The sequence below is a fragment of the Bubalus kerabau genome, chromosome 11 (genome assembly GCF_029407905.1).
Source record: "Bubalus kerabau isolate K-KA32 ecotype Philippines breed swamp buffalo chromosome 11, PCC_UOA_SB_1v2, whole genome shotgun sequence".
NCBI lineage: Eukaryota > Metazoa > Chordata > Mammalia > Artiodactyla > Bovidae > Bubalus > Bubalus kerabau.
Genome location: NC_073634.1, coordinates 40,110,552 through 40,124,950, shown reverse-complemented (window position 1 = coordinate 40,124,950; position 14,399 = coordinate 40,110,552). Strand labels below are relative to the sequence as shown.

At 46.8% G+C, this 14,399-nt stretch overlaps 1 protein-coding gene across 4 annotated transcripts in view; it reads right to left on the bottom strand.

Moving 5' to 3' along the window:
• SPTBN1 (spectrin beta, non-erythrocytic 1) overlaps window positions 1-14,399 on the bottom strand; it is a 212,922-nt gene that overhangs the window by 39,408 nt on the left and 159,115 nt on the right. For all 4 annotated transcript variants that reach the window (XM_055540110.1, XM_055540109.1, XM_055540111.1 and 1 more), the window contains 11 exons: window positions 13,859-13,950; window positions 12,355-12,435; window positions 11,880-11,995; window positions 8,523-8,635; window positions 7,208-7,395; window positions 6,082-6,199; window positions 4,913-5,071; window positions 3,993-4,295; window positions 1,909-2,062; window positions 400-1,270; window positions 168-305 (listed from right to left, as the gene is read on the bottom strand). In XM_055540110.1, coding sequence (XP_055396085.1) covers window positions 168-305; window positions 400-1,270; window positions 1,909-2,062; window positions 3,993-4,295; window positions 4,913-5,071; window positions 6,082-6,199; window positions 7,208-7,395; window positions 8,523-8,635; window positions 11,880-11,995; window positions 12,355-12,435; window positions 13,859-13,950 — 2,333 coding nt within the window. The remainder of the gene's footprint in view (window positions 1-167; window positions 306-399; window positions 1,271-1,908; window positions 2,063-3,992; window positions 4,296-4,912; window positions 5,072-6,081; window positions 6,200-7,207; window positions 7,396-8,522; window positions 8,636-11,879; window positions 11,996-12,354; window positions 12,436-13,858; window positions 13,951-14,399) is intronic.

Genomic DNA, 14,399 nt, shown 5'->3' with positions numbered 1-14,399 from the left:
TCAGAAAACCAGGGTATGTCGAAGGACAAATGCTGATGCCATGACAATGGCGCCACAGTGTCAGTGACCCCATGCAGGCAATTCCTGACCATGAGGCTCAGGGGCCAACCCCGACCCTCCTGGCTGGGCATAGGGAGCCAGCCTGCTGCCACTGGCCTCACGCTCACCTCGTGTTGAGCTTGTCCTGCTGGGCTTTGATCTCCTTCTCACTTGGGTGGCCGCTATGCATCAGCTGCCGAGCAATCTGGTTCACCACTGCCACCCGGGAAGCCTGGTTGTTCATCTCTGGTTCGAGGCTCTCGAATCTGCAAAGGCAATTCGACAGAGTGGTCACCTGCTTGGTCACTGAAGCTGTGCAGAGTGGGAGGGTGGGTGGGCGAACCCACGGCAGCCGCTCACCTGTGCTGGATGACCTCCAGGTCTTCCAGCTTCTCTGGGATCTGCATGTTGTTGAGCCACTGCTCCTTCTCGTCAATCCAGAGCTCACAGGCATCGGCCTCGCTGAACATCTTGTACAGGGCCAGAGTGTCCTGCAGCGCCTGCTTCCGCAGCCGCGTCAGCTCGGCCACCTCCTTGTAGCGCTCCTCAATGCCCGCCAGCCGGCCCTGCACGTCGGGGGACTCGGCGTGCTCCTGGGGCAGGGCGCTGGCTTGCTCGTGCAGCGAGTCGATGGTGGGCCGGTAGTTGGCGATCTCCTCCGCCACGTCCTTGTGCTTCTTGACCAGGGACTGGGTGGAGTACTCGTCGTGGCCCACGTCGTTGCTGGAGACGATCTTGAGGATGTCCAGCATCCAGGCGTCGATGTCGTCGGCATCCGCCTGGAACTGGTGCAGCAGCGAGGCCTCCTCCAGGCGCTTCTTGCGGATGGCCGAGAGCTGCTCCAGGTGGGCCCACTGCTCGCGGATGTAGGCAATCCGCTCCCGGATCTTCTCTGACCCGAAGTGCTCCTCGGCGATCATGTCTTCGCCCTCCTTGATGGCTTGCTCGAAGTGGCCACTGCGGCCGCTCATCTCATCTTCGAATGCCCGGTGCTTGCTGAGCAGGCGCATGACGCTTGTGAGGTCCTTGCCATAGTCATCAGAGGACAGGATCTTCTCCTTCTCCCGGATCCAGCCCTCCTCCTCTGCCATCTCCCAGAAGAACTTCCAGAGGCGACGGGACTCTTCCAGGCGGGCCCGGCGCTCAGCTGCCAGCTGGCAAAGTTCTTGGTAACAGAACTCCATGTGGGCCACTCTGTCTCGGATTACCTGGGGGTCGCAGGGCTTGTAACCTGTGTAACATCAAGGCGGGCACATGGGTGTGACAGTAGTAGCATGGGCTCCCGTGCACAGACAGGCAGTCGGCTACACCCCTGTTCTCGTTCCTAGGTCCCCCATTCATGCAAAGTGCAGGGCCACCTTCTAGAATCTTGATTGGTAGAGGAGAGAGGAGCAATGTTATTTTTTTCCCCCCAAGTATTATTTTCTTTTGGGTCACTTAGGAACCAAAAAATGAGGCAAACTATAAGCAAGAAGGCAGCTGCATTTAAATGTTTCTGAACGTGCACAAAACCAATCCTTTCCAAACAAACTTAGAACAAATATCTGCATGGCCAGGTGTGAAAGCCAAGAGAGCCATGCCAGGCAGTGGGTGTGCAGAGTGTGGTCTGGCAAAGTTCGCTGCCCAACGTAAGCAAGTAGCACTTGGGTACTGAAGGGAAAGATAGGTCCATTTCAGACAAGAAAGAAGGAGTTATAAGTGTTCAGAAGGCCACCCTACAGCATCATGTTATATCCCCAACACGGCCCACTGGGAACCCACAAATGGCTGGTACCTTTCAAGGCTGCACTACCACACATAGCTCATCCAAGTCTCTAGAGACGGGCCTCTGGTGATGAGGAGGTACCGTTGGGGTTGGTCCATCCTTACCTTCCCCGTCGGTTGCGAACTTCTGGGCAGAAGCGTTGACACCTCTCACCCGCTCTGCCTGGATGCCAATGTCTGCTTCAACCAGGGCATGCTTCTGTAACAGGTCTTCCACGCCGAGCAAGTGTTTGCCATAGTCTTGAGACAATAACAGCACCTGTACACAAGAGGCACAGAGAAGACAACCGTGAGCACAGCCTGGATTTCAGTGTCTCATAATCTGTGGACAGGATGTGAGCCAGCAGCCAAGCTGTACCGTCCCTCCAGCCACCCTCCCCGTATCTTTAAAGGAAGATGATGGCAAGAAAATCAGAGCAAAACAAATCCAAGAGCAGCAGGAGAGACGTAACAAACTAATGATCATTTATGTTGAATAAGAAGTCAAACCTACACTAAAAAGTATAGAATAGGGGAAAAAAAAAATGGAAGGGAGGGGGCATCAGTATGAAATAAACTGGGCCTTCAAGAAGAAACTGGTATAGTAACAACTATTCAAGAAAAGACAATAAAGGTGACAGCTGCTTCATATCACAGTTTAAAGACATCTCCTCAAAGCTGCTGACCCCTTAACTGGATGCTCTCCTTGTCTGGTATACCTCTGTACTTACACAGCCAATGGGAAAAGGCATGAGGTGGAAAAGCTTACAGACCCCATGGACTGTAGCCTACCAGGCTCCTCCATCCATGGAATTTTCCAGGCAAGAGTACTGGAGTGGGTTGCCATTTCCTTCTCCAGGGGATCTTCCTGACCCAGGAATCAAACCCGGGTTTCCCACATTGCAGCCAGACGCTTTACCATCTGAGCCACCAGGGAAGCTCCTTACAGACCACATCTTTAATCAAGTAAGGAGAACAGGGTCAGCTCAGGTGACTATCATCCTTAGGACAATGCCCTAAGCAATGTCTCAGGTTTAAGTTTGAACAGGCTAACATTTTCTTGCATTTCTTCCATCACCCCAATTTGGGGAGAAGGGTGGTCTCATCAGACATCCTCTCCAGATGGAATTTCTACTTCACTCTTACTTATGAGATCATCTCTGGCCCAATCTGAGTTACAAAGTGGAGGATGAATTCTAAAGTGCAAAGCACCTCTCTGCTAGATTTTATGAACATTTCTATTTTAGGTGGTTAAGATTAATGAGAACATATATGAGAACATCACAAATCTGGGACCATAAAAGGGAAAAACTATTGGTATAAAGTGACCTTGCTCCCCCTGCCAGGAACAGTTCAAGAGGTAAGCACAAGACAAGGGCTTACATCCCAGGAAGGAAATCTCACAGGAGGTCAAGCTTGGAAACGAACACAGTGTGCGAGATAAAGGAGGCTTCATGGTCCTGCCTGAAAACTGCCCTACTCTGCCCTGGCTACAGGGCTGAACGCTGGAGGAGAATGGCTGGGCATGAGTGAGCTCTCATCAGGGGCGTGCATCAGAGGACAGGACAGGCAGGGCTCCTCCTGGGTCAGGGGGGAGCTGGGAACTCCATACTCAGAGCTGTCAGTAACGGAAGGGGAGCACTGGCAGACCCTCCAACCCCCGTCCTATGATACCTACACGTGTCCTACACTTAATTCTCTCTGTAACCGCAAGAGGGAGACAGTAAGCACATCCTCCACTTGCAGAGGAAGGCAGGAAAGCTGTGGCACTCACGATCTGGACTCTGGCTGCCTGGTGGCAGGGCTGCACTCTGTCCACGCTGCCTCCTGCTCTTCTATACCACCTGCCTGGGCCCTTCCCCAAAGCAGAGCCACTCATACATAGACCAATGAGACAGAGATCTGGCTCAATGCTAAAGAATTAAAACCACAGAAAATCACAATTACTGATCACCTACTATGGAATCTATCTAAATTAGATCTGAGTCACAGCAGCAGACCTTCAGCTATGGAACTGGTCCTGTTACAACTTCTCACTTCACAGCTCATTTAACAAACAAGCCTTCCCATGAGTGACATGGCCCTTTGCTGGCTGTATGTGGGCGACTAGACCAGGGGCATTACTGTGTGTTGGGGGTTAGTAGGCGGGGCCCAGAAGAGAGAGAGGCCTGACTAATGAGCTCCAGCCTGTAGGCAGGCATATCTTTTACCTTCATTTCATCCATCCAGTCCATGATGTACAGCATTTCCTGGAATATCTTCTGCAGCCCCAGGTTCATCTCGAGGCGCTGTCTCCGGGCCCTGAGCAGTTCCAGCAGGTACTCCCAGAGCCGGATGACATTGTCCTTCCGTGCTGTGATGCGCTTGATGTCATGGTAGTTCTCTGCCTCCAGTTCCCTGGCCACAGCCACCACAGCCTGCACGCGCTCCTCGTACGCAGCGATGTCAGTCTCAATGGCCTCATGCTTTTTCGTGGCGGCCTCAACAGCAGGAAGGTCAAATCCAAAGTTGTCCTAAGAGATAAGGGAACAGAAAGAACAAACACAAAATTCAAAAGCCATCAGTGGGCAACCAAGAAACAGAAAATGGAAGTGGAGTCCTGAGCACACCTGTTAATTTTGGGGGATGGGGGATCTCCAAAGTCAAACACTGACTCCAGAGTCCTGACCCCACTGGCCTCTGCCTTCCCCGAGGCCCGCAGAACTGCTCATGGGCCCAGAGCAAACCAGTGACACCTCACTTTACAGAGGTGAGAGGCATGTATGCAGCACCTGACCTACGAGACTGGAGCAGGTGATGGCTTATGCTGAGCCAAGAAGAAAAGGAGCCACTGATTTATTTCAAGGCCAGTCTAGCTGCCTTGAAGGCCAAAGGCTGGAAGAAAGGGAAAATTTTAAAAACTATACAAATATGAATGGTCACACACACCCACTAGCTCTCAACAAACTTTGTTTGAGTTATTTCCAGATCTATGAAAAGTTAGATAAATAGTAGAAGAGAAACTGTATTGGAAATCATAAACATCCTCTCCATGGGAAGTGGATGAGATGGGATGCTGGATGTGGACAACAGCTGTCCGAAGGCCCCTGGGCATGGCCTAGGTTCTGAGGGACGCAGTTCTGGAGCAGACCTGGGACACCAGACGCTGGTTCTCGCTCAGCCAGGTCTCTCTCATAGCTGCCTTGCGGTCGAATCTGCGGGCGAGCTGTTCCAGTTTCTCCTGTCTTATGAGCTCGTTTCGCAGGGCCAGTTCTCGCTCATGTTCCGCTTTTTCCAGTCTTTCCCAGGCCTATGGAAATGAAAGAGAATGGTTTCTGGCTACGTTCAAGGAACCACTCCTAGGCTGCAGTTAACAGCCAGTGCTTCTCAAAAAGACCTAAGAACTTAAAAGGGGAATCCCATTCCCACCCTCAGTGACTCTTAGCCTTGAGGAAAAAAAACCATTGTCGCTCAGTTGAGCCCCATGGGAATACTCTCCCCTATCTAAATTTAAAGATCCTGTGTTACATCTGGAAAACAAAACAGTGAAGATACGGAACAACGTAACTTAAGTTACAAATCTCTTAACTTTCATTGAGAGGAAGCAAAGTATCTTCAACAGCTCTCAGCATATAAAAAAGACAAACGACTTCTTCTAAGAAATCATATTATCAATCTTTCATTCACTGTGCTCTGAGCCACTTATTTTTAATTCATAGATCTGAGTGTTTTTTTCTAAATCCTCACCAATTAAATTCATTCCTGTGAAATATCTTATTTCACATTATTTAACAAAGTCCTCTTAAAAGATATCTAAATGTGTACAACTGATCATGGTTCTAGATTTTTTTCAAGTTTCTGCTTAAAAATAATGAAATGAAATACTTGCAGACATAACAGGTATAGAAACAATTTTTTTGACAGCTTCCCTGACAGAAGGAGTCAAAATCCTAAGCCCTAAGCTCTAGGGATTCCAGATACATAAGGTTTTGAATTCTCTCTGCAACTGAAAGATGGCTGAGCCAGCAGCCTGGGACAGATGAGAGGTAAACTGACTGTGGATCTGAGTAGCAAGGTAAACAGGCTAAACCTGGTTTGATAAAATCTAACATCCCCCCAAACCTCCAGTAAAGTCCCCCAAATCACCACAAGCACTGCACTGATCCTGAGCACTATCTGAGCAACGACTGTCACTCAGTAACTCGACAGGCCAGGAAGGGGTCTTCCAAGATCTCTCAGCAATCAAGACCCACTGAGAGCACCAGAAAACCTACAGGAGGCTGGGGCCCACAGAGCTGGCGGGATGGATGGGTCTTGTACCTTGTTAATGTCAGAGATGAGCTTCCCCTCCCGGGGCATGTAGACCTTCTGGTTATTGGCCCTCATCTTGCTCTGAATGGTGAAAAGCAGGACTTCCAAGTTGCCCTTCTCAGTAAATCTAGGCAGAGAAAACCAGCCACAAACATTATCTACTATATTTTGTTTCTTCAAAGGGGAAAACTCATCTGCTTCTGGAGAAAAAGACACTTCATGCAGCCTCACAATTTTAAAAGCCATTTCTCGCCATCCTGATTTATGCGAAACACATGTGTGTTACAGAAACCACAGTTTTTGGGTACTGCAGACCTCAATATGTGCCCAACTGTGGGGTTTTTCTTGCGGTTGGTTACTGTTCCTGACATTTACATTTGGGGGCACAGAGTGCTACTCTTTTGTTAATCAACTCCATCAAGATTTAGACATCAAACCCTGGACGATGAACTTGCTTCACAGCTGAATGCATCCAACAGGGATCATTTCAAACAACCACCTAGTGTCACTGTCAACAGGCTGCAGGGACTTCAGCCAGGAATTCACTACTGAGTGGAGTTTTCAGGAAAAAGGAGGAATGACTCTAGTCATAATAAGCAAGAGATAAGATCCACAATGCTTATTAGGCAATTATGAATTTTTAAAATATGTGAACAATCAAACTCGGGGGGGGGGGCAACAAAACCTGATTTGAACTGATATGAAACTATCTTTTCTTCATTCACACTTTGTGAATATTTACATGTTTTGCTACTGATACGTTAGTGGGCTTGATTATGAGTACCAGCCTCAGACTACCTGGAGGTTTATAACACACAACATATCTGCTATTTCTCTAAAATCCAGAAACGATGGAATTCTGAAAGACAGTAGGCACAAGCGCTCAGGAGAAGGAACTGGGGACCTGCACCATTTCTTAGGATCCTCATGTATCACATGTCCCAGTGGCACATTTCTACTGGAAAGGGCTCACAGTGGGTACAATTTGTAATAAATCTCAGCAACACAGACTCAGATGAAAAGAAATAGGACAGGCCACTGGGGAAAGGCATTCACTTTGAGATGAGACCATGTGAGTCAGAAAAGAGGGGTCTGTGGTTGTAGGAAGGGTAATGCATTCCAATCTGCATCTTACTTGGGGGGCTTCTCCACGGTGCGGTAAGTGTTGAACGCCTGAAGCTGCTGCTGGACCCCAACGAGTGAGTTGGCAAATTTGCGATTGTTCAAAATAATGATGGTTTGTTCAATCCACTCCAGAAGGTCAGAGGCAAGGGACTCATACTTTTCGATCATTTTTTCTGTTTCAATAGCATTGTCAAGCACCTGTAAACAAGGGTTAGAAAAATGGAAAAGCAAGATAGTATCACTACGTAAGGGGAACCTGACTGCAGCCCTCCAAGAGCCGGCACATGCTTAATGATTGGCTTTGAAATGGTTCTCCAAGACTTTCGCACTAAACTCCAAGAACCATTTGCTAATAGGCGCTCAGACTGTGGCTATTATTTGTGAGCAATGACAGCTTAACTCAACTGTAATTGGTTCTGTAACCTCCCAACCCCCAGGCAAAGGTTTTAAGATCCTGAATGATTCCTGATGCCTGGGCTCCAAAATTCCTAGAGAAACAAAAAGGGCTCTATTTGGTTTGGTCATATTCCATGAAGGCCCGTGGATTTTCCATTCAATTGCACTGGGAAGACAAGGTCCTCTGGTTTGAGGTGTTTTGAAATATATGGCACGGGAGCATCAGCCAAACAAAAAAATTTTAAAAGCCTTATTCTAAGGCCTTTCCAAGCATGTTAAGTAGGATTTTCACATCTATAACATCAGGCAACTCAATCAGATTTTTAATATCCAATTTTCTGGCAAGGCTGTAGGGGAGGGGTGTTTCGGGTCTGTGTGCCTGTGTGCAGCATTGCTTAGTCATGTCCAATTCTTTGCAACCCCATGGGCTACAGCCGCTGCCAGGTTCCTATGTCCATGGGGCAGAATTCTTCAGGCAAGAATTCTGGAGTGGGCTGCCAAGCCCGCCTCCAGGGGATCTTTCCAACCCAGGGATCGAACTCAGATCTCCAGCATTGCAAGAGGATTCTTCACCATCTGAGCCATCAGGGAAGCCCAAGAATATTGGAGTGGGTAGCCTATCCTTCTCCAGGGGATCTTCCCAACCCAGGAATGGAACCAGGGTCTCCCGCACTGCAGGCGGATCCTTTGCCAGCTGAGCCAGCAGGGAAGCCCTGGGTGTGAGACCCCCTGCACTTTCTTCCTCAGTGTTTCAGCCACAACCCCCACCTCCTGCTCCTCTTTGGGATGGCAGGATTCTGCCCACTTCCCTGCCATTGGCGAACTTCATCAAGAACTCCCAGCACCTCAGTGTCTGAGGCATGGTGGCGACACATTTAGACACAAACCTTCATTACGTCTCACAACTTACAAGACTGGTGTGAGCTCACCTTTCCAATTCGTTTTCCTTCAACAGCCAAGGCCTTCATCTTTGAGAAGTAGTGGTAGTAAGTCACCACGTAAGTGATAATAGACTTCTCATCGGGATGGTCCACACTGATATCTGTAACCCAGAGAAGATTCTGTTTGGTGCTCTGCTCACTGCATTGCCACCCAGGCAACAGGAACAACCCAGAAGAGCTGCTCAACACAAAACAGGCCCGTGCCTTCATTTTTGGGGGGCTTGAAAGTTCTGCCATCAGAGTGCTGATTGTAAGGCTAACTAACGAAGATGAAACCACCTCACCGCCTCTTTTATTATATGAACATTCAAAACTGCCTCCTATTGCCAATAAAACATAAAAATCTTTTTTTTTGTTCTGTTTTTTTTTTCTTTTCTTTTTTTTTTTTCCTTTTAAACAAAAGTCTTAAAAGACCTGATCCTTTCTCTTAAGAATCCTAGGCCACTGAGATGATGAAATACACACAAACTACTACATGGAAATGAATAACATAGTTAGAATTGAGTCAGATAACTCAGCAATGTGGGTATTACCCAGACACACCATGTTCACCTCCCCCACCCCCAGGTTGCTCTGTGCTTCTTATTTTGGCCAATGGTACCAGAGTTTTTCCCAGTCACTAAGCCTATGGACATCTTTATCTCCATGTTACTCACATCCAGTCAGTCACCAGGGCTGAGACCAGAGGATTCTATTCACAGAATCTACTGTCACTCTCAGGTCAGACTCTCACGGTCACATAGCCCGATCTGAAGCAATGGCTTCCTCACTGCGTCTCCCTGCTACTCAATTCCCTTTACACACTGCACCCAGCTGATGTTCCAGACGCAGAGCTGTGAGCATACTTCCTCTAAGCCCCAAACTACTCAAAAAGTGCCCTGCAGTCTGAAAAATAAGTCCCAAAGTTCTCTACAACTTCCTGTAACTTTCCTTCCCTCCCTCCTTCCTTTCATCCATCCATCGAATATTTATCAAGCTTCCTCTAAGTGGCAAGCACCATTCTAGACATTTCTCATTCTATAGCCTACTAGTTCTTCTAAGGCACCATAGATCTGAACCAAATTGAACTATTCACCATCAACCACCCCCAGCAATTTCCAATATTCCTTCCACTTTCAACTTCCCTTTGCCTGAAAGAGCCTTCCCTACTCCCATCACATTCTTCCTATCCTCTAGGTCCAGTTTAGAAACTAACACTCCCTCACAGTCATTTCTGATCCCTGTAGCTGGAATGACTGTCTCCTCTGTCCTCTAAAGCACTTTGTTTATACTCTGCTTTCTGTCAGGCTCTATGATTACTTATGCACATTTCATTAGTCTTGTAAGACTGAGTGCCACTCTGCCCGTCCCCTCCTAACGTGTTGTATATATAGAGAGTGAGTGGTCAATAAGTATTTATTGAGGGAGGGAGCAAATGAATGAAGGTGGCCAGTCTTTGGGGTACGGCAATGATGTAGGTATGCACTTCAGGATACACCGAGGAGAGAACACAGAGAACGCTCTTTGCTGACACAGTGGGCTCTTTTTTCAATGTGCATTCACTTGTGCACCTCCACTCCACTGTGCACCTCCAGGAGGACAGAAGTGGATAGGGTTGTTTCTCTTAAAGACAAGACCACCGGGCCCCGGGTGGGAAAGCTCCCTGCCCAGGGTCACTGAGGCAGAGGAAGAGGGGGCCACAGCTACTCTTCCCACTCTAGGGCCCCCGTGACCAACTCCTGTGTCTGGCTCTGTCAATGTGGGCCCCACGGAGTCAGAACTGGAGGAAGGTCAGGGAAAAAGTGCCGGCCCTGGCCCTGTGTATAATTTAATAAACACAAAATGGGAAATGACTGGGAAGGAGTGAGCAGGCAAGACCTTTTTAAACTTGTTTACAATTGTATTTAAACGGATGCTCTCTGGGACACTGGGCAACTAACAATAGCTAAGGACAACTAATAATCAAGATCAAAACCACAGGATGAATGACAGCAACTGCTTTTTTTAGCTCCTTGTCTTCAAATGACCTGGGGAACATCAATCCCCTTTTCATAGTGGGTGGTGATTAGAAAGATCAACTAATGAGCAAGTTATTAATTTTTTATCACAGTGATTTCAAAAAAGATTGTTTATCTCAGCACAAAGATCTATGGCTCACGGAGGATGTCTTTCCACAGTAAGGCAGGGGTTAAGTACGAAGATTTATCACAGCCAAAGGAATTTTAGTTTTGTGTTTATATTGAGAAATCACTTAACGGGCTGGCACAAAGATAATTTTATCTCAGCTTCCTGCAGTAAACCTATCAGTGAATCTGATGCACTGGAAAACAGCAAGAAGCCTGCCTGGCAGCCTCATGACCTCGATCTGCCCTTGGGGAGTTTAACTTCCTGTTCTATATTTGTAAGAACTTTAAACTTTCACTCACAAACAGCTTTTTCTCAGTATCTGCTCACAGCTGAGATCATCTAAAAAGCTCCATCCCTACAAACAAATCCTTTCGCAGTTTGAATACTTCTCCAAATGAGAAAACATTATGATAGCTCATGTTAAGATGAAGCCTACAATTAGGATTTTGTTAATAAAGGAGTTACAGCCCATTGGATTGCCCCACACAGGTCTGCTGTGTCGTCCACAGTCAATCTCTGAGGTTCTGCTGCAGGGATCTGTGGGGCAGAGAGAGGCTGGTTCTGTGCAGAGAAAGGTGCTGTGCCGCCAAGCAGCGGGCCACAAGGAGGGACTGCGTGTTACTCTTTCTGCCACCCACAGGCTCCTGGTGCACTGTCCTCATTTAAGTTCTTCTTACCTGGAAGCAAATACTGCACAGTCTGCTAAGGAGGCGCCTAAACCTTCCTGCCCTCAGGCCAAACCACGCTCTTGCCCCGGTGGGCCGACTATCAGTCAGCCAGCAAGTACGGAGAGCCTGCTCACGCCCTCTTCCTTAAGCACAGAGGCTAAGCACCTATGGTGACTCCCCAGTGCCTGCTGAATAACCTCGAAAAACTGTTACCTGTTGGGCCCCCACTCATCTTTCTGGTTGTATTTTTCCTACTGTTAAGCTAATACTACCCCCAATGAACTGTTAGTCCCCTGTTATACCTTCCTCTTTCTTGGTTCCTCTGCTCATATAAATCCCTCTGCCCATATAAATCCCTCTGCCTACCATGACCTCTCCTTTGGAACATGTTTAAATCATACTCACCTTTCAAAGCCTTTTCAGGTATAATCCTTTACACAAATCCTCAAGTAATTCATAGACCAACATTAAGCTCCTCTTCCTTAGATAATTCCCAAAGCACAGGGTGCCCGTAAACAAACCAACATGAAGCAGATTTTTTATTTACTCCTCTTACCCCTCGACTCCTTACCTTCGGGGTCCAAGAGTTTAGTGAGGCCAAGGTGTTGCTCTGCCAGGTTAAAGGCGTTCTGCAGATTGTAGTGTGCATTGGATTTCTTTAGTTTGTCAAAATCTATCAGGTCAGGCCTGTGGAGAACAACAGTGGAACATAACAGAAACCGCAGCTTGAAAACACATTGTGAGACCAATGGTGTCCACTTAGGAGTAAAAACCTATGATATTATTTAATCATCAAACAATGAAACCCAATTTTTGAATAAACAACCTCAAAGTTTATTAAGAGAACTGAAGAGAATTGGCAGACTCGTTTCCTTTGTTTGGGACACTTTACACACTCTCTCCCACTCTCAAGTAGAAGGCAGGGATTTCCACCGTGGTGCAACATCTAAGGCAACGAATGTGAAGATGGAACATCACCCCGGTCGACTATACAAGGGTGTCAACATTCTCCCCCGACGTGGTCAGCGTGACCGCGAAGGACTCACCGGTGTTTGTGTATCAGTGCATTGAAGGCCATGCCATCCCTCCAGCTGGTGGTGAAATTGTGAATGTTGACGTTGGGGTACCTAAGAAACACAACACAAGGCAATTACCAAATAAAGTTCTGTGCTTTGCTAAATGCAGTGTTTAAAGAAAAGCCTGTTGGTACTGAGAAAATGTGAGACAGTAACGAAATAAAGACACTGAAGACAATCAAGCCGAAGCTAAGATTGCCTAAACTTCTGCTTGTTGAAAAATAAAAACACACACATATTCACATGGCTTTCTTGGTAACTTCAACCTGTGATCTGTGTCCTCGATTGAAAACACCTTGCTTACTGAGAAAAAGGCAACCCTGACTAGATGCCTCCAAGGCTTCCTTGCTTCACTGGCTTTCCACGCCCCCAGCGCAGCTATGAGAAGCCTGCAAACACAGATACCTGAGTGCACACATCACTTTGGGAGAGGAAGTAGCTGGGGTTACCTGTTCAAACACTCAGCTTTCCTTCTTCCTTATATCACTGAACTGGATGAAGTTTCATAAATCAAGTACCTTCCTGAAACATTTCCCTATAATGCTTACCAATAATCAATCAGTTACTCTACACTACATTGATTATTAATAACTTTTTATCTGTGGCTGATTAAAAGTTCATTCCTAACTTGATCCCCTTACTAAGCCTTACACTCTTTATGGTTTCCACAGTTATCACTGACTGATCATGCCCATTACAGTTACAACTGTCCTCCATGTAGCCCTGACCTACAAGATTAACCTGGGGGACTTCCCTGCTGGCCCAGGGGTTAGGACTTTGTCTTCCAATTTAGGGGATGTGGGTTTGATCCCTGCATCCCTGATCAGTTGGCGAGCTAAGATCTCAGATGCCTCATGGCCAAAAACTCAGAACATAAACAACAAAAGAAATATGGTAACAAATTCAACAGAAACTAAAAAAAAAAAAAATTCAACCTGGGACAAAACCAGTTCTCAGTTAGTACCTGGGAGCTTCAACAGTTTCAGGGAGCAATAAACAAGATGCAGTTCTCTAAGAAATATCTTCACTGAAATTTCAATGAAAGACTAAAAGGCAGGCAAACTCAGATAACATACAGAGATTAAGTTTGTACATTACATTTGTCCACTTAAGTTTACTGCACAAAGCTTCCCAAAGCACAGAACTTAGAGGAGAAAGCCCACAACTTTTACAAATACCATGGATGAGATTTTTAAACACAGTTTCAGGGTTTTAAAATTCAAGATAAACTTCTCTCTGGAACTACCTTAATAATCAAACAGAAGGAAAATGATTGTGCAGATGACAGGTCCAGAATATAAATCAACTCATTCCGTCCCAAGAGCTTGCTGAAATGTCAGCATCTCAACTGCTTACAAGTTAACAAGACAAGTGGAAGCAGTGGAAAACATACTTGTCAACACCGGTCAAGTGATGACTCTGGTAAAACTGCGTCTGGGGAGAAGCAGCCCCTAAATCCCGGGTTCATGCTCACCCAGCTGTCTTCATCTGGCACCACAAGAGCAAAGCATCCTTGGCAGATTTCTTCTCTTTGTTGTCTTCAGTTTCTACACTGATATCCTGGATCTAAGGTTTACAGAGAAATATTAGATGAACAGATATGTCAGGTCTGCATATACATAATGAGTAAACTTTAGGTCAACACCTAGCCTTGCAGAATGTCTACTCTGAGGGTCAATGAAAACTGCTTTCTGAAGCCAGGGTTCCCTTCTTGGGAATAACGACCAGAACTAGGTTCTCTACTTTGCACAAACAGTAAAGTGAAGACTACCTGCCATGACTTCCTAGAACCTATCAGGGGTCATTTCTACTCCCAGCACAGCCCATCTTTCTCAACCACAGGCTAAAATGGTGGCTGGTATGGTACACTTTGAATCCCAGCAGACTCTAAGAAAATACTGTTATTGCACAACCAAAAATTTCCCACACCAGAGTCAGTGAGTCCTTTGTTGATGAGGACTGTGTATGCACCATTTCCTGAAAACTGACCCAAACTCTCCGAGAAACAGTGCCCT